We start from the raw sequence: 20,348 nt of genomic DNA on the forward strand, positions 1-20,348 counted from the left end.
AATGAGGAAAATAATTGTGCCCCTTTCATAGGAGGACGTGAGGAGCCAGTGTGTGTGACCTATGTAAAGGCTGTGATTGTCACTCCAAGGCTGGCTCCTCCTCAATTCCGGGTCTCGGGAACCCACCGTCACCCCCATAGAGAGCCTCCAACTTCCGCGGGGCATCCCTCACCTTCTCACTCTCTTACACAGTTTTATTCCTTTTCAGAGCATTTTTCTGCTGTGGGACTCCTCCTTTTTTTTTGTTTTTGCTTTCTTCTTTTTAAAAGGCCGTTAAGCTTTAGGAAGGGCATCATTAGCCTGGTCTATTTCGCCAACTGCTGTTTCACCAGCCCCTGGTCTGCCGGGCACACAGTAGGTGCTCAGTAGGTATCGGTTTGAATAAAGGACAGCGGCAGACTGGCAGGGGCCGCTTCCGCTCCAGGACCTGCCACGCCACCAACACCCCGCCGCCGCGGCTTGCTGGGGTGAGGGGGGCGGTTTCGGGGGGAGGGCGAGGGGTGGACGGGCTCCTCCGCGCCCTCTCGCCCTCCTTCCTTTAAACGTCTGAGTGCAACCCCGCGTGAACACAACTCCAGAAAGCTCCCTGGACAGGCCACCGCCCCGCAATCAGAGCCTTCCTATCTGCCTTCGGGGAGGGAGGACCGGGGAGGCCAGTTGCCAGCGCGTCCTGAAGTCCCTCCCGCCGCCCCGCGTCGCTTGAAGGCGGAGGCCCGGGAGGGGGCCGACCCCGCCCGCCGGCTGGGCGCGCGGCTTCCAGACTCCGGCATTTCCTCCCCGCTAGCTGGCGCGGTCTCGCCTCCCCTCGGAAGAGGAAACTCCTGGGGCCGTGTAACGGGAACAGGGGCGGAGGGGAGCGGCGACGGACCTCCGGGGGGGTGCTCCGCAGCTCCGGGAGGGCAGCCCCGGGTAGGCGGCGAGCGCGGCGGGACCAGAAGCTGGCCGCGGGCGGCGTGCCGGGGCGCGGGGCGGGGAGGGCCGCCGGGCCGGACGCCGTGCGCAGTCGGCACAGGGCGCGGCCGGGAGCCGGGGCGGGAGGGGCCGGCCGCTGCTGGAAGGAGCGCTTGAGCTGGGAAAGGAGGCCGAGCTGGAGGGCGGCTTTCCCCGGCCCGGCGACGGGGGAGCCGCCGCGGAGGCGAAGGAGACCGGGACAGTGGGTCTGCCCCGGCGCTGCGCGCATGCTGGGCCGGGGGCGCCGCCGGGGCTCGCGCCCTGGGCTGCTCCGCCGCCGCTGCCCCCGGCGCCCGGCATGTCGGTGCACTACACTCTCAATCTGCGCGTCTTCTGGCCCCTGGTGACCGGCCTGTGCACCGCCCTCGTGTGCCTCTACCATGTCCTGCGGGGAAACGGAGGCGCCCGAACCGAGCCCCCCGACGGCGCGGACGGCGGCTTCCCGCTGCTCAAGGTGGCGGTCCTCCTCCTCCTCGGCTACATCCTCCTGCGCTGTCGCCACGCTGTCCGGCAGCGCTTTCTGCCCGGGCCTCCCCGCCTGGGGGGCCACTCTGCCTGCTCGTCTAAACACTTCCCCGAGCCCAGCCTAGACATCTTGCTGGAGAGTTACTACGAGCACGAGGTGCGCCTGTCGCCGCACGTGCTGGGCCACAGCAAGGCACACGTGAGCCGCATCGTGGGCGAGCTGGTGCGGGCTGGCCGTGCCCGAGGGTCCCCAGGCCCCATCCCCGGGGGAGCGCTGGCCTTGGCCTTCCGCGGAGACTTCATCCAGGTAGGGAGCGCCTACGAGCAGCATAAAATCCGCCGGCCCGACAGCTTCGACGTGCTTGTGCCGCTGCGCCTCCCTCCTCTGTTGGCGCTGGAGCCGCGGAGCCTGGGCTCGGAGCCCGAGCTGGCTCCAGCCTTCCACGGCTGCTTCGTGTGTGCACTCAAGGCGCCGCCAGGGGCTTCCGGCGGCCACTGGCTCCGGGACTGCAAACCCTTCTCCGACGGCTTCTGCGTGGATGTCCGCGGGCGGCGCCTCCTCTCGGCCACGCTGGTACTGCGCTGGTTCCAGGCGCACCTGCAGCGCTCCCTGGCCACCGTGCGCTACAGCCTGGAGGGGCGTTGTCGGGTCAGCCTGACCCCGGGCGGTCTGGAGCAGCCGCCCACCCTACACATCTTGCCCTGCCGCACCGATTACGGCTGCTGCCGCCTTTCCATGGCCGTGCGACTCATCCCTGCCGTCCATTTGGGCGACAGCGTCTTCCTGGTGGCGCCACCACCGCCGCCCTCACCTGCCGGGCCCCTGTCGGAGCTCCCGGGAGGCCTGCGTGCCGATGCCCTGTGGGGGGTGAACACAGCGCGCCAGGAGCAGAAGCTGCTGAGCTGGCTGCAGGAAAGGGCCCCTCCAGGTGCCTGCTACCTCAAGTGCCTGCAGTTGCTTAAAGCTCTGCGAGACCTGGGCGCCCGCGGGCTGGACCCGACGGCCGCCGCGCAGTGGGGACGCATCCTCTCCTCGTACGTGCTCAAGTCGGCGCTGCTGGCGGTGCTGCAGCGCGAGGGGGCTCCGGCACCAGGCTGGGACGAGGCTCACCTGGGCGACCGCCTGGAGGAGCTAGTGCAGTTCCTCAGGGACTGCCTGCTGCGACGCCGGACGCTCTTCCACTGCGTCCTGGGCCCTGGAGGGGCGGCCACCGAGGTAGGCCCGCTACCCAAGGTACTGCGTGAAGCTGCCCCAGTTGACCTCCTGGCGGCTTTCGACCGGCAGGTTCGGGAACTCGCGGCGGCGCGGTTGCTGTCCACGTGGCGAAGGCTGCCCCAGCTTCTCCGCGCCTATGGCGGTCCCCGCTACCTTGTCAGGTGTCCCCCACCCCGGAGTCAGCGCGCCCAAGTGTTCCCTGAAGATGAACCATAAACCCTTTTAGAGCCCCCACCTGGCCCAGTGCTCCTGCAGCCTCACTCCACAGGTGCGGCGGGGATGGCAATGAAGCCTGTTTAAGGCAAGGAAGATGACCTGCAGAAGGGGTTGGAATATTCAGAGCGTGGCATCTGGCGGCTTAAACATCACCCCGGCTCCACCGTCCAGATAATTATGGCATCTTCACACCCACGAGAGTGTCCTGGACGAGCTATGGAAAGACAGCCACCATCCGCAACTGAGAGTTGGTCCAAATGTTGGTTTGTGTGGAATGATTCTGTAGAAGGATTTAGCTTTTAGGGAGGTTCAGTAAAGCAAGAACTAGCTGCAGAAAAAGTTCCCTCTGCCAGTTGTTTAGAAGATCTCTCTTGCTCCCCCCCCGCCCCATTTAAAGAAGCTAATGTTTTTTGACATAACTACTTGGTAGATCTTGGTTTCCTGATTGTTTAAAAATCTGAACCTTTCTCTACAACTGGAACTGTAATTCTATTGCAGGGGCTCATGTTCTAAGGTGCAGAGTTTCCACTGTTCAAATAAATATTAATGTATTTTTAAAGGGTCCCATCAAGGGTGTTTGACAGGATTGTGAAGAATTAAGTCACAGGTGTTGAGCTGCAGTCAAGAGGTGGTTAGCGAAACTTCCAGAGCAAACAGCACTTTATTGATCAGTTCTTTCATTTTGTGGTAATTGCTAGTGCCACGTGTGGCATCTGAAAGGGAGGCCAGTTACATTTGTTAGGAAGAGAGGTGCAGTCTTGAAGAGCAGGCTTGCTCAACACCCCTCCAGGCAGGCACCGGGCTGAGCACTCATCAGCACCTGCTGTGAGCCACGCTCAGTGCAGAGTGACAATGCTTCAGACAACACTGGTGAGGGCAGAAAACATGTTGAGTCTCGAAAAAGATGAATCTCACTCTTTGCCTAGCAAGGTGTCTCGCCAGGGCTTGCTGCTGGCTAGAGAGAGAAACCTTTTTGTTTGTTCATTTTGTTTTAGTCTTTAGCAAATTCCTTTTCTTTATGAGTTTAATGAGATAGTGAAGAGGCAACGCCTGCTCTCGGCCAATCAGTGATCCTTCGTGGTTGGGACGTTTTGCTCTGATTGCCCAAGCAGCCTTTTAGCGGCCTGAAGTCCACGTTTGAGAAGCAGTTGGTTCAGCACAGGTCTTGCGATGCATTTCGCTTAGAGTTCAGCATCTCAAGGCTCTGTGCTTAAAGATCAGTTATTTCCCAGTCTGTAGACAGGAGAAAGACAGCAGAGGAGGGCGAGTTAAGGGGAGATGGAGGGAGATAGCCCTTGTCAGCTGTATGCTCTTTCTTCTCTTTGGGCATAAACATCACCAGGCTGAGTGTATTTTGCAGCTTGTCCATTCTGAAATCCCTGTGTCCTCCCGATTTTCTAATCGCTCTCAATTGCATCAGTCAACATAAAACTCACTTGAAGTTTAGAATGGGCCATCATCTGCTGAATAGAAAATACAGCCAGTCCCAGTGATACACTTTAGGTTGTTTTTTTTTTTTTAACAGAGACTTTTAAAGGTAAAACTTGGAAGACAGAAGTAGTCACATGAATTGGGCCATTGTTTAATTTCTGAGCTATTTGGAGGGAACTTTTAAAACTTTTTAGGGGCCCTACTTGGCCACTGTGGGGAAATGGTTGTGAATATGTGATTTATAGGGAATCCTCATTCTTAGTCCTTTGCAACCTTGGACTGCAAGAGAAACAGTTGCAGATGTTGTGCTGTCTCTTTGGGGTTGCGCTGGGGACATTTCCCCTCAATACCACAAAGTCATTCCTAGTTTTTGAGGTCAGTGTTAGGTCGTAAGGTACTGCATTTAGCAAAGGAATCAGTCTACCAACTTCCTGTAAAGATATAAACTGCACAGTGTTTTTTTTAAATTACTTTTTAAATAAATTTCAAGAGTAAGTAGATCTTTATATAAATATATATTTATAATGTTTCCATACTCAGCTACAATTTCCCCTGTAGTTGGAATAGGGGAAAGCGAGGCTATTGGGGGGGATTATAAAGCTTTAAAAGGTGAATTTTCCAAATATTTCTAGTTAAGTTGATAGGTTCCTTTTTTGAATAGCATTTTGATGTTTGAATCTAGTAACATACTTACTGTTCTTGTAGTTTCTTTGTTATTTTTTTTTTCAGGTTAATTACCCAAAGCCTCATCCATCCTCAAGATTTTTAAATTTTTTTTTTTAATTAATGGGGCATTGTGTTTGTGAATTTTTAAACTATTAATGTTTTATTTAAATGCCATGCTGAGCAATTGTTCTCTGTACATGGTAACCAAAAACTTTGAGATTTCGATCAGTTTTGATCAATGTTTAGTAATCCAAAACATGTACTGTGTACAAACGAAATAATATGGCATATTAGCCAGGTGTGATGGTTGCCCGTGGCACTTAAGCTCAGTTCTGTATTTTATTAGGGCTCCATCATGTCCTTGATCTTAAATATATACATTTTTGGTGTATGCTTGGTACTGGAGATACATATATGCAAATATTCTCATTCCAGAAGGCTCAAAATTGTTCATGCTCTGAAAAAAAAAGATTAACTGTCCAGCCAGTGTCTGAAGAAAATGTTTTGGGGAGATGACTCAGCCTTTTTGCCGTAAGACACACTTCAGCAACTCCCACTGACCAGTCTTGGGAGCCATGTCTAAATGCTTGTGGGCTGAGAGACAGAGATGGTTTTTTTTTTTTTTGCAAAATGAAACTGAAGCTGAAAGAAGGGACAATGTGAGCGAACGAAGAGAAATCTGAAGATTTCAGGAAAGAGGACTTAAGATGGATGTGAAAGGAAGAGCTGGGCAGAAGATTTCACTCCATGGGGTGAAATCATATAAGGATGTGAGAGAGGTTTGGGTTAGGAAACACGTTGTTTAGATATGTGCTATTTCAAACCAGGGGTCGCAAACTCAGCAGCCTGCAGAAGCAAGATAGGTAGGTAAATAGGGGAGGGGTGGGGGGCGTACTCTGCCCATCTTCAGGGGGCACACTGCTCAGTTCCATGCAGGGAAGAGGGTAGGGTGGGGCTGGAAATCAAAAAAGTCAGGATTGTTTTTCAAAAAATGAAACTTTCTGATTTTTAAATAACATAATTAAAAAATATCCAAAACACATGTGGGCCAAAAATACATTTGGATGAGCCTGGGGGCTACCAGTTTGCGACCTCTGCCTTACACAGTTAACCCCTCAAGTATGAATAAGATTATATTTATTGTTATGGGTATGATGTTGTAATACGTGGTTGGGGGTGTTACATTTCAAGTCTGCTTTCTCTCTGAAAACTAAGCTTTATTGTAGAAACAAACCCCCCAAGTTAACATGGCCACGGGTAACACTTAACTTAAAATTCCCAGGAGGATTTCCCATCCTGGAGCCGAAAGAGTCAGACTGGACATCAGGCCCCTGGGGGCCAGCTCTTAGCATTTCCTTCCTGGTGAACTGGGCCTGAATTCCTTGGCTCTATCAGAGTCTGCAGATGAGTAATCAGGAAGGATTGTAGAATAACTTGTTTCTTCTTTATTTGTATGCTATTCTTATTTTTAAATTAAGTTTTATTTTTTAGTAGTTTCCTAGCCTTTGGGATGATAGTTGGTGTCCGTGAACACCAGAAAAACATGCCAGGGCCTCCCTGCCAAGCTTCTTAGGCTTGTTACCAGCCCCACTGTTAAGAGCACTGTTCTGATCAGATGTTTCTATCCATTTCTGACTCAATGGCTCCCACCAAAACTGACATCCTAGCTGGAGGAATTAAACTAATAGCCTTCCAAAGTGTTTCCTTTAACCTCAAGAAGTAAGTCACTTTTTCTATAAAATGTGGTTTTTGACCTTGATGATTTAAATTATCATATACACAGGGAGGAAGATTATTATTATCCCTCCCCAGTGGTGGGAAAAATAAACCTCATGGACGTTTCCAGTATCCCTTGGGAGGGAAAAAAGTTCAGTGTTGTCATTGTGGCATTTGTTAATTTTTTTGAAAAAATTGCTTGTCTGTTTCTTAGTACAGTTTATTTTTTTAAATACTTTCATAGCACATGATTTGGTGGGAATAAAGCAAGTATACGTTGGGAGAGGATGAAGATACATGTGATCATCTGTACAGAGAGAATGGACGAAAACGTGCAGCTAAATTACATGTAATCTCGTTTTTTAAGTATCAGATATTCAGGAATATTTTTGAGCACCGTTTACTTTTTTTTTTTTTAAGTGCCTTGATTCAGTCACTTGACTTTAAAACATTCCTCTTATTTTACTGTCATTTTTAGTGTGGATTTTGACCCTGAACTGTGTATTATGATGCTGTCTATTGGCTGTGGTCATAGCATATGTTTTGTTCCAATAACAGAGACCAAAGAGGTGATCAAATATGGTTCAGCTGCTACAGTTGTGTGATTAAAAGGTGCTTTAATCACACCAAATTTTTGTGGCCCAAACAGTCGAGGCCGGCCATTTGTTTTCTATTTCAGGTTGAAGTAAATTTGCACTTTTAATCGTATGGGTCATTGGGGACCTTGTTCTTTCATACTTTGCTTTATTAATAAAGGAACTTATAGAAACCTCTGGACTGAACATCAGATTTCGAGAGAGTTCTCATATTCCTAGAGGGCAGCGTGTGGCTATACAGGCTTGTGATTCCTTACACAGGCCACCTGCTTTCAGCGAGTGGATGTATGGGATGCTTTTCCACACAGCAAAGCTGGGATCATTGTACAGAATTGACACTGTGCATGGGTGGGGAAGGATGCCAGTTCATGGCCCTGTGGGCAGCCTGGGGTCCTACCTTCAAGTCTTTTCTTAGCAAGAAGCTTCTGGCCCTACCCCTCCTCTCTGCCTCCCATCTCCACCCCTCTCTACCCTCAGTTCAGCTCTCACACACCAAACACAGCTCAAGTCTTGGCCTGTGGCTAATTTGTAGCTTAAGAATTTTGCCCAGAAATTTCTTAGCCCCCCCCCAGGCCCACTCCAAATGGTAAACATGAGCTAATAAGAAAAACCACGAGGCTTCGTGAGAGATGGAATCTCAGAGGCTGCTAGAACGCTTCAAAGGCTTCAGAGCCAGGTGGAAGTTGGCTAGCTAAACAGGGGTTGTGTAGAACACTTGCCTAAGGGAAAGGGGTGTGTTTTGATTAGTTTTCAGCAGTTAGTTCTTGGGTGGCTCCTAACCCCAGGGCGTGAGGACCCACAGAGGTAATAGATATGGTCTCTCTCATGAATTCACAAGACGCTGTGAGAGGCAGTCAGTTAAAGAAGTCATTTCTATGCGGTTTGGTGGGTACTAGGTGGGAGGAGGGCCTGGACGCACAGAAGTAGTTTCAGGGAGGGCTGCTTGAGAGGAGCGATTTGCAGTTGAGATCCAAAGATAGACAGGAATTCGCTGATTATAGGGAGTTGAGCTGGAGCGGAAAGGTTCAGACACAGAGGTGACGGGAGCAGCCAGTATGGCTGGAAAGTGAGGGTGGTGGGAGCAAGGGGCTCCAGTGGCAAAGGATGAGGTGGGAGAGGTAGGAAGGCACCAGGGCACAAGGGTTCTGGAAGCCTGAGCTTCTCAAACTGCAGTGTGCAAACCACCTGGGCATCTTGTTTGAATGTAAGTTCTTAATTCCACAAGTCTGGGTGCAACCCGAAAGCCCACCTTCCTAACGGATGATGGCTATGCTGCCGATGCAGGCACTGCACTTTGATTGCAAGGTTGGAAACCACGCTGAAAGTCTGGACTGACCCCCAAGACACTGGCAATCCACCTTAGGAACAAATGGCAGGGTCACATTTGAGTTTGACCCACTCTGAATTTCAAGGTGGAGAATGAAGGGGGTGGCAATTCATCTATTTTTATAAATAAAGCTTTATGGGAACACGGCCATGCACATTCACGTACATACTGTCTCTGGCTGCTTCCATTTTCCATCAGCAGGGTTGAGTAATTTCAACACAGCACTGAAAAGAATTACTCTCTGGCCTCTTACAAAAAATGCTGGCTGGAAGTCATCCGATGCTGCAGTGGTCCAGACCGGGCAGAAGGGTGGGGACAGAGACACAAGTTACTCTGAAGACAGACTAGTGTCATGTTCGGGCCAGGGCTTTATCTTCAAGAGGCCTGTCTTCAAGTCTTGCATCCTGTTCTTCTCATCTGTGTGTCTGCAAGTTACCCAATCCTGTCTGAACCTCAATTCCCTCATCTGTAAAATGGGATTAATAATAGACCCTCCCTCATAGGAGTGAGTGAGGTTAACTTGATTGTGTCTGTAAAGGACTCGCCACATATTCAGCACCCAGTGTGTGTCAGTGTGGAACTAATTGTTGAATGGAATTTCCATTTAGTCTGTCTCCAACCTCTTCCTCTGCTCCCTTTGGGCTCATTCTTCCTCCTCAACAGGGTCCACCTGACCTTATTTCTGCTACCCAGATTTTGTTCCTCCCGCTCCTTGATGCCCATGGTGTTCCTCTCTAGGGAAAGCTCTTACTCTGGGTACCACGGTAGCCTGCTTACAAAAGTCGCCCCTGTTCTCCAAACCTCCCTATCCCTCTGCCCCTGGTGAAGTGACTTTGCATTCTCTGCCATCAAGAAGGAAGCCTTTTCACCCACCCCTTGAAACTGAAACAGCTTTGTGACTTTAGTCAGTAGAATGTGGTAGAAGGGGCATTTTGCTAATTCCCAGCCTAGGCCTGTCCGGTTCCAATTGTTCTCTTGGAACATGTGAACGACTGGCCTGCTGGGGAATGAGCGACCATGTGGCCCTGTCACCAGAGGTGACCGCCACCTTCAAGATGTGACGGAGGCCATTCCAGATGAGCTTTCCCTTACCCCCCACAACCAAGCAGACAGCAGAATGACTGAAGCACTTGTCTAGCCGAGCCCAGCCAAGGCCAGCCCAGATCAGCAAGACCACCCAGCTGGCCTATAGCCACCAAGCAAAACTGAACACATTGTTTTAAGCTGCTGAGTTAGTGGTAGTTTGTAGCTTAGCAATAGCTAAATGATTTGGAAGCTCAAAAAAAGGGGGGAGAGGGGCTGCCAGTGGAGTAAACAGGCAGCCTTGACTGCTATGCATTTGACCTTAAGGCAGCCAGACTTTGATAGAAACCACCTTCCCACAGTGAATCCAGGTTTCCCTCATCTGCTGAAGCCCAGTGAGGGTGGGCTGAGTTGTGGCAGTGTTACCATCTTTTGGGGGGGCATGTTTACACAGTTGTTAGTGTTCCTGCATTTGCCCTCAACTCGTAAAAGCAAATGGAAGCTGGAAAATGAAAATGACGACATGCCATAGGTCTCAAAAGTAATGCAACTGAGACATTCACTCAGTGTCCCCTCGTAATTAAGCTTCAGCTTCAGCCAGTTCAAGACTGGCTGGTTTTGAACTTTTGGGTGGTATGTTCAATTGTAAAGGAAAAAACAGCAACAGTGATAAACAGGAAACTATCACTTAGGAAGACATTTGGCCACCACCTATAAAAACTTAACCTATAGTGACTTAAATTATTTTTTCTCATCATCTAGAAGCATGGAGGTAGGCAGCCAGGAGTTCAGGGCTGAATCAGGGACCCAGGCATCTCTTTGCTCTGCCATTCTGGATGTTTTCACTTTTATCCTCATTCCTGTTCTGTCAGGCTGCCACAATGGCTACTTCGGCCATGGAGAAGAGAGCCTGGATTAAGGAATGCAGTAGACTTCCCTGACATCTCATTGGCCAGAACGGTGTTACATGACCACTCCTGGCTGCAACGGAAGCTGGAAAGAGAACCTGGCATTTAGCAGCCCTGAGCAAAATATGAAAGAAGGATGGGTATTAGTGAGTAAATAAGATTCTGACACAGAAATGCTAGAAACAAATAGCAGAAGATTGTGTCAATGAAATGAGAAGTAGTCGGGGAACTTATAATTCCATAATTATATAATCTATACCCATCTAGAGGCCTAGCATATAATAAATGTCACCAATATTAGAATTGACTGAGTGCGTGCGAGTTGCTCAGTCGTGTCTGACTCTTTGCGACCTTATGGACTGTAGCCTGCCAGGCTCCTTTGTCCATGGAATTCTCCAGGCAAGAATACTGGAGTGGGTTGCCATTTCCTTCTCCAATTAGGATAGAAATCCCAGCTCTACCATCCCCTGACTATAATCTTTTAGGCAAGTCCATCAACTTGTCTGAACATCAATTTCCTCATTTGCAAAATGAGGTTGATAATCCCTCCTTTTATTGGCTTTTTGGAAGAATCAAAGAGTAACGCATGTGGGATTGAGAAGCACTACCAAGTGTTAGCTACTGTATCTTAGGAGTGGTACCCCAACATCTTTGGAACAACAGGAAGGTTAATCCATGTCTTAAGGGAGGGGGCCACCCTGAAGCAATCTGCCCAGAGCCTCCCCAATTTCAAACTTCTGCGCTGGTGGTTCGGTGGTAGAATTCTTGCCTCCCCATCATCAAGCTTCCTCTCACGCAGGACTGTGAGTGAGTGTACTTGTGAATATTTGTTGCACATGCTCCTAGAAAGAAGGACATCCCGTGAGAGATCCGTACATACCTATATCTCTTTCTTCTGAATTGTGTCATCTTCTAAGCCTTCTCCCCACTTCATTCCTTAAATGAAATTTGAGTCCTGGTGTAAAGCTCTGGCTAGTAGTTCTCAGGTCTGGCCCTGGCTACACAAGGGGCTTTGTAAAATTATCCACGCTCAGGACTTCATCCTGGCCCAGTGATGTCAGAAACCCCCCAGGTGCAGCCCAGGCATGGATACAGCTCTGCGGATGATTCTAGAATGCAGCCAGGGTTGTGAACCACTGACTTAGGTCAGATGGCTCCTCTGAAACCTTTCAGTAGAGAAACTGGGATCTCCCCACCAGCTACTGTGGAGCCACCAGCTGGTATCTGTGAGGTTTGCTTTGTAACAGAGATAGGCAGCTGAAAGGGTGGAGATGGTGGTGTGGGAATAAAACCCAAGGACAGAACTCTATGGCTGGAGTGTACAAGGCAGAATATCACTAAACAGGCACAGGATTTAATGCCACTAGCAGTTCCCTTTATCTACAACCCCAGGGATATGGAAACATTTTTTAAAAAGGCGTCAGAGTCACCCTGAAACTTCTCGCGAAGAAAAGCCTCTTTAATAGAAGGGATAGTTCCCGCATCCTCTTTGTCTTCTAGCCTGGAGAGAACATACATCATACACAGCCTGTGTTCACAAAATGCTGGCTCTTTTCCTGAATAGTCAGTGGTTTTGCCTGTACTTTGTCTCCGTGTCTCCCCTCCCCCACTGCCATCTTGGATGCAGGGACTTTGAGCCAGCACTTAAGAAAAACTGCAGTCCATCAAATCATCTTCCAATGAAGCGAGGGGAAAAAAATATGTTAGGAGTCCTACTGTGTGCCAGATTCAAACTAAAAGATTTTAAGGGCCTTATCAAAAGATGTTTATCTTTATGGTTTATTTAATTATTGGTCTCCTCGAATTCAGAGCTAAGCCTCTGACGGGTGGCTGTTGATCCTTATCAAAGTGAAACCATTAAAACGTATTTCAGTATAGCACAGGGAACTGTACTCAGTGCTCTGTGGTGACCTAAATGGGGAGGGAATCCAAAAAAGAGGGGATATATGTACACGGACAGAGGATTCACTTCGCTGTACAGTAGAAATTAACACAACAATGTAAAACAACTATACTCCAATGAAAATGTTTTTAAAAATTATTTCAACCATGGAGAAAAATGGTTGTGACATTTGCAGACAGGGGCCTTCAGGGTTTTGTACGGCAAGAAACTGCACTGAAGGCACTGCGCCATATTTTAAGCCAAGGCTTTGTGATGACTGGTTACTTTTTTCCTCTGATAAATACCTGATTTTCAAAAGCAGTCTAATCAGTAGGAATCTCCACTTTCCAAGCCTTCAAAATGCATTCAGACATCCTCACGGGAAACCCAGACCTGTGAGAACGGCCAGGAATTCTGAGCCTTTCCTATGTGTGGCGGAGACTCTTCTGCTGCTGGCTGAGCATCCCTGAGCAGCCCAGTATCTCCCAATGCCCCCGGCAGGTTGACTGGGCTGAGTGGCTGGTTCTGACCATTGGGCAGGGAGCAGAAGGGACTGGTCGTGATCCTGCAGAGGCAGTGAAGGCCACACATGAAGATGCCAGCAGCACAAGCACAAGACGGAACTGAGAACAACTGCTCTTGCCAGACACCTGATTCTTGCTTTGAGTGAGAAATCCACCTTTGTGATGTTGGGCCTCTGAAAGGAAACATCAGGGTTCATTGTTTTAGTAGCATAGCCCAGCCTGACTTAACTAATACAAGGGGCTGTCCTATCCTAACCCCGTTTTAAGAGACCCCATTGAAAGCCTCTCAAATTCATGTGTGTATTTAAAATGAGCTGTTCTTCCCTAAGGCCCCAGATAATTCCAAATTGTGAAGTTTTCCATCTCCATTCACTCATTCAGTAACTAATTATCGCGTCCCAACTGTGTGCCAGGCCCCATACTGGCCCTCGGGACAGAGTGGCTAGCAAAGCGGACACCATCTCATTTGGCTGCAGCTTTCAGTCTGCTGGAGGAGACAAGACGCTTATCAAAGAAGCCTGCCAGTGAGTGCTGCATAACTAATAGAGGTAGGAATTTTGAAGGAAAGAAACAGGTTTCTATGACTCTGTAAATCAGGAGTTTAAGGCAGCCCTGGTGGGGACTAGGGAAGACAAACTGGAAATCTTGGAGCCCAGCACTGGAACCCATGGGGTCTGTCTCAGAGTGTCACCTTACAGAGCGTTTACTGTGTGGGAAGCTCCTTGTCAAAGGCTAGATGCACAGTATCCTCATTTGATTGTTGCAACAGTCCTAGGAGGTGGTGCTAATAGCATCCCCATTATACAGGTAAGGAAGGCTGAATGCCCCGATGCCACTTAGTAAGTAAATGCAGACAGAGATTTGAATCCACATCTACTGGCTCCCAAGCTAACACTTGATGCATTTCTGGCCACCGGCAAACTGAGCAGGAAGCAGCCCCTGTGGAATCCCACAGTGGGGGATCAAAACAAAACCAGCAGGCAGATGTTTACGAGTTGCCTGGAAAAGCCACCCGCTGCAGGAGGGGGCTAGCTTTCTCCCCACAGCCACCCTCAAGCCCCTCCTTAAAGCTCTAGAGTTCCTTTTTCGTTTTTACGGCACCTCCTCCTCCGCCCCGCCCCCCCAGAGGACTGACTTCATTTTCCTTTCCGCCAACAGGAAGCCATGGGCTCCGCCCTACAATAGCCCAGGCACCATGGCTTCCCTCCAAACTCAGCCCAGATGCAAATGATGGGACCAGCCAGCTCTCTCTGTTCTCTTGATTTTCTCCCATGCTCCCCTTTCTCCTCAGAATAGAAGCAGGAAGGAGGGGTGGGGAGCAGTCGTTGAAACATCGGCTGTTACAGCTTGTTGATGTGTTTTTACAGAAGGACTAAACAGATTCCACACACATTTCCACTCATCCAGATGCGTGCTTCACATGAAGACATATGGGTACACAGACATACAAAGTATACCTTTATATCTTATACTTTTATATCATGCTTCACATGTACACACAGACATGCACACTTGACCTTACACACATGTACTCATAGCTGACACTTTTATATCATATACTGTGTCTAGGCAGTTTTCTGGGTCTAGGCCAACCATTACCTGTGGGCCAAATCCAGCTTATTTGTATAAATAAAGTTTTATCAGAACACAGCCACCCTGGTCATTAATGCACTGTCTTGGTTGCTTTTGCACCACAGCAGCAGTGCTGAGTAGTTTTGACAGTGACTGTATGGCCTCCAAATCTAAAATATTTACTACCTGGCTCCTCACAGGAAAAGTTTACTGATCCCATGTTCTAAGTGTTTGAAAACTTTATGAAGTATCATTTATATACTGCTGCATAACTAACCACCCTAAAACTAACTGGTTTAAAAATAGCCACCAGCATTATTATCTCTCAGGAGTCTGTTGTTAACTGAGCTCTGCTGGCAGTTCTGTTACAGAACTGAACTCAGGTCCACAGCACAGCAAAGCCACACTAGGCTGTGGTGAAGGAAAGTGCAATGTTTATTGCAAGACATCAAGTGAAGAGAATGGGCAGTTTGTGCTCAAAGACCAAAGCTCCTCGACAGCTTTCAGGTGATGATTTTTAAAGACAGCATTAGGAGTGAAGTTTTCAGGGTGTGTGATCAGCTGGTGGACTTTCTTCTGATTGATTGGTAGTGAGGTAACAGGGAAGTGTTTTAGAAATCTCAAACATGGACCCTCTGCCTCAAACCAGTATGGGGTGTGCATGCTTGTGGTCAGCATGCAGTCACCATCCTCCTTCAGGCTGGTGGGAGGTATCTTAGTTTCTGTAAAACAAGTCAAAGGTATGCAACAGACTGTTATCTATACCCCTTCAGGAGGAACAAGGAATCCTGTGAACATATCGTCCTCCCTTCTCTGATCATTAACTGTTCCAGTCCTCTCTTTGGAACCCAGGGAAAGCCTAAGAGACTAAAGCTTTTTCTACAAACAAGAAGTGGAAGGGGTTGTACCCAGGAGGTCCCCGCAGGGTCCTTCTGAGGTAGGAGATAGACTGGGCTCCAGGTTGGATATTTACAATCAGTCAGCTTCCTCTTTGCATTTCCTGAGGCAAGTGATAGGTGGACTCTAGTTGAAGAATTCACAACCAGACCCCTGTTGGAAGTAGTAACAGAAACAGGGTAAATAGCCAGTCTTTGTCTCTTATAACCATCTCAAGAGAATAATCATGGCAAGGACAAAGAGAGGCAAAAGCCCTGTCTGAGTAAAGGATAAGGGAGACACTACACAGGCGCAGAAAGGCTTCTCGGAGTCAAGTCAGGGGATAGCTCCAGGCCATAATGAGTCTTGCTCCTCCCAGAATCCTTCACTTTGAAATCCATCTTGGCTGAGAGGTGTGTGCACACCCTAGGAGAGGGTCCTAGGGTAGGTCAGGTGTGGAAAAAGAAACCAGATAATTGGCCTGAAAGGAGACAAGGACTGGGAAGGACTGACCTATATAAATGACTTAACCGCCTCTTTACTGCACTCCTCCTCACTAGGAGGGACATCTACACCTTTTCTCAATGGGTGTGCATCCCTGCCTTGCTTCTATCTCAACTAAACTGTTTCTGTATGTGCTCTCCCACTTGTTGTACTCCCATTATTGTACTATGTCTAACAATAAACTTTGTACCTGCACTTACAGTTTCTGCCTCTGTGATAGATGCGTTTTTCACAGGGGCAAAGATCCAGGGAAAATTAGCTTCTGAAGCCTCTAGCCCTTGCTGGTCTGGAGGTTAGGATTCCTGGTTTTCATCCAGGCCACCCAGGTTCAATGCCTGGGCAGGGAATTAAGATCTTGCTTCAGGCCACTGCTCACTGCTGCCTCATCGAGATCACTTCTCAGGTTCAGTTCTGCTCCTTGTAACGTCAACTGGGACCACTGGGCCATTCAGGCCCATCCACTGGACAGGCATGCCTCAGTTTCCTTCCATGTGGCTTGACCGTTTGGCTCTAGCTTCTCATGACCAGGCCACTGGACTCCGAGCGGAAGAGTTCCGTGTGTGCAAATGCAGAACGGCAGGTCCCGTACAGCCCTGATTCTATTGGTCAGAACAAACCACAGGTCCAGCCCAGTTCAAGGGAAGTGACGTGGACTCCGCCTGTCAGTGGCAGGGGTGGTAAAGAGTTTGTGGCCACCTTCTATTCACCACAGTAATTACTTATCTTCATTTTAGACATAGGGAAACTGAAGCACAGATAGATTAATAACTTGCCCACCAACACCCAGCTCATAACACACCGTCATACGTGCCCACTCACACAAATATGGAGGTGCATACATAGTCACACATCATACATATATCCACCACATACATCCACAATGCACGTACATGCACACAATTACATCCTCATATAGACACTGTCGACTTGAAAAGCAGTCACAACCTATAAGTTGAGAGTTACATTTTATTCGGTGGGAATTGTTAGAACTTCAAGCCAGGGAGACAGTATCTCAAGTAACCCTGAGAGAACTGCTCTGAGGAGGCAAGGGGAGGAGCCAGGTTATATGGAAGTTTTGTAACAAAGGGCAGGTAGTCTGAACATCAAAAGATTATTGTTAATTAAGAAAACCAGACATCACAAGTTAAGGAATTTAGTGCTTTTCTATGTATGGAAAGAGGTATGAGTCTGGGCTCACGGAAATCACTCCTTTCATACGCATCTCAGCTATCCTGGGCCAGTATCCTGTGTTTTTCACTTCCTGAGCTCCCTTGGGGCTCACTGTAGGGAGTGGATCGAAGGTGTTCTTCCCCTTCCTGAGCGCCCTTAGGATTTGGAAACTCACATCAGAGGGCCGGAATCACTGATTCCACTGTGACAACTGTGACATCCATGTTTATTGATATGGCAGGAAACATTCTAATTCTCAACACCAAATTCTTCTGCAAATTCATATATACACACATTCATATTTGCACACAGACATTCATATACACACGCTCCTGGCACACACACCCCCTCACAGATTCCATCCCCCACTCTTACATAATCACTCCTATCCACATGCATGTACACACACACGCACAGTTTCCTCCCTCTCCACTGACCATAGCAACTTCCTTCAGTGATTCAGAGGACTTTTTCCTCCCCGCTTCTGCTCAGGGTATTGTCCGAATGCCAGAAAGCCCCGCTGCCTTCCCACCATTGTGCAAAATCTCTCTCTACCACAGCAAGGCCTATGGGCCTGGGACCTTTGGTCCCCAGCCCCACTTGCAGTGGTCATAGGACTTGAGACCCAGGTGCCTCAAGCTGATGTTCGATGTAGAGGAAATCACTGAGAAACAGAAGAGCAAAGTACAAGGCCCAGGGTCACACAGCAGAAGCCATACCCCCTTCCCCCTGCAGCACACCCTGACCTCCCAGCATGCAGCTGGGTCAGACACTGGGGTTCAGTGGTGCCTGATGAGTGAATGCATTGGAAGCACTTGTTCAGTGTTGATGTTTTTTTTTTTTTTAATACTTTTTTCTTTTAGAACACAACAAAATTGACTGGATGGTATAGAAATATTCCCATGTACCCACTGCCCCCTCATCATCAACATCCCTCACCAGATGGTACATTTGTTACAATTGATGGACTTTGTCAATTTCAAAAAGAGTCACAACCTAGAGATTGAGAGTTATGTTTTATTTGGTGGGAATTTTCAGGACTTCAAGCCCGGGAGACAGCATCTCAAATGACCCTGAGAGAAATGCTCCGAGGAGGTGGGGGGAGGAGTCAGGTTATGCAGAAGTTGCAGCAAGGGACAGATAGTCTGAACTTCGGAAGATTATTGTTAAGGAAAACCAAATATCTCAAAGAATTTAGCACTTTTCTGTGCATGGGAAGATGCAAGAGTCTGGGCTTACTGAAATCATTCCTTTTATATGCATCTCAGCTACTCATTTGAAAAGACGCTGATGCTGGGAAAGATTGAAGGTGGGAAGAGAAGAGGACAACAGAGGATGAGATGGTTGGATGGCATCACCGACTCAATGGACATGAGTTTGAGTAAACTCCGGGAGTTGGTGATGGACAGGGAGGCCTGGCGTGCTGCAGTCCATGGGGTCGCAAAAGTCAGACACGACTGAACGACTGAACTGAACTGAACAGCTACCTGGGGCCAGCATCTGCGGTTTGATTATTCACATCCTTAGTTCCTTGTTCATCGTAGGGAGTGGCTCAGCTTGTGGTGGCAGCTCCATGGCTGCCAGGGAGCAGCTATTGTTCTTCCTGGGCTCAGAAATTCACATTTGGAGGGCCAGAATCAAAGATGGCTGACATCCTTGTTTATCTATATGGCAGAGAATACTCCATTTCATAACCTACCCTGACACATCATTATCACCCAAAGTCTACATCAGGGTTCACTCTTGGGTTGTACATTCTTTGGATCTGGACAAATGCCTAGTGATGTGTCCCCACCATTCTATCGCATACAGAGTATGTCCATTGCCCTGAAGTTCCTCTGTGGTCCACCTGTTCATCACTCTCCCCTCCCTCACACCTGATCTTTTTACTGTCTCCATATTTTGCCTTTTCCAGAATGTCATATAGTTGGGATCATACAGTATGTAGCCTTTTCTGATTGGCTTTTCCCACATTATATTAATAATATGCACCTAAGTTTCCTCCAAGTCTTTTCATGACTTGATAGCTCATTTCCTTTTAGTGTGGAAAAATATTTCACCTGGATGTACTGCAGCTGATTCACCTACTGCAGGACATCTTTGTTGCCTCAGAATTGATTTTTATTAGTGGTTGTCCAGAGAAGGTAGAATAGAAGTGCTCTTCAAAGCTTATAAATCAGACACAAAGGATGTTTTAGAGACACATCAGGTGTAAAGAAGAAATGTTCCACTTTCTGCCTTCATCCGGTCCCCACTGCATCCATCTTTAGCCCAAGCCAGACACTATAGTGACCTGGGGAGATTCAAAAATATACCAAGGCCTGGGTCCCACCCATTGAGACTATAAATCAATTATTCTGGGGTGGTGTCTGAGCATCAGGATTTTGTTAAAGCCCCCCCACCCCGCCCCAGGTTAGTGCAATGTAAGCTTGAGACCTACAGGCCCACCTGAGGCAGGAGATAGATGGGCCCCAGGCTGAGCAGCTGGAGTTTAGCCCCTGTGGACGGATGCTCCAAAATAACAGGAGGGAGGGGAAGCTCAGTCCTGCCAAGATAAGAGATAAAAGACTGCATATTCCTTCTTCAAAAACTCAAGGAGAGCTTCCTAATTACACATGCACAGAAAGGCTCCTTCAAGGTGAAAAAGGGAGGGGGCACCACCCCACAGTAAGCGATGTCAGCTACCGATAAGCTTCTTTGCTAGAATCCATCTTGGCTAAGAGATTCATGTGCACGCAGGGGAGGACCCTGAAATAAACCAAATACAGACTCAGAACCAAGCAAAGCAAGATGATTGGCCAAAGGAAACCCGGAAGAGATGCCCCATATAAGCGATTCAAACTACCACAAGGGCATGACTCTCTCTGAGCCTGCCAGTGTGTCTATCCACACATACTCTTTTTCCTTCTAATAAACTTCCCTGTAGCTCAGATGGTAAAGAATCTGCCTGCAGTTTGGGAGACTTGGGTTCCATCCTTGGGTTGGGAAAAGTCCCCTGGAGAAGGGAATGGCAAGCCACTCCTGTATTCTTGCCTGGGAATTCCCATGGACAGAGGAGCCTGGTGGGCTACAGTCCATGGGGTTGCAAAGAGTCAGACACAACTGAGCAACTAACACTTTCTTCTTTCTTTTCTACTTTCCATCCCTATGTGGAAAATCATTTCTACATAGTTGACAGGCCAGGGCCTTGTCACTGGCCACTGTCCCTGGTGGTCTAGTGGCTAGGATTCAGCACTCTCACTGCGGCCTAGACTTCAATGCTTGGCCAGGAGCCAAAACCCTGCTTCAAGCCACTGAGGGCCAAG

General features: G+C 48.6%; 1 protein-coding gene across 1 annotated transcript; it reads left to right on the forward strand.

The window, feature by feature from the left end:
* The first annotated feature begins 240 nt into the window (after positions 1 to 240).
* ITPRIPL2 (ITPRIP like 2) lies at positions 241 to 7,430 on the forward strand. The gene has a single exon (XM_081554011.1). The coding sequence runs from the start codon at positions 1,250 to 1,252 to the stop codon at positions 2,846 to 2,848; it is 1,599 nt and encodes a 532-aa protein (XP_081410137.1). The 5' UTR covers positions 241 to 1,249; the 3' UTR covers positions 2,849 to 7,430.
* The last annotated feature ends 12,918 nt before the right edge of the window (positions 7,431 to 20,348 follow it).

This window comes from Giraffa tippelskirchi, chromosome 13 (genome assembly GCF_054371585.1).
Source record: "Giraffa tippelskirchi isolate mGirTip1 chromosome 13, T2T-mGirTip1v1.2.pri, whole genome shotgun sequence".
Taxonomy (NCBI): Eukaryota; Metazoa; Chordata; class Mammalia; order Artiodactyla; family Giraffidae; genus Giraffa; species Giraffa tippelskirchi.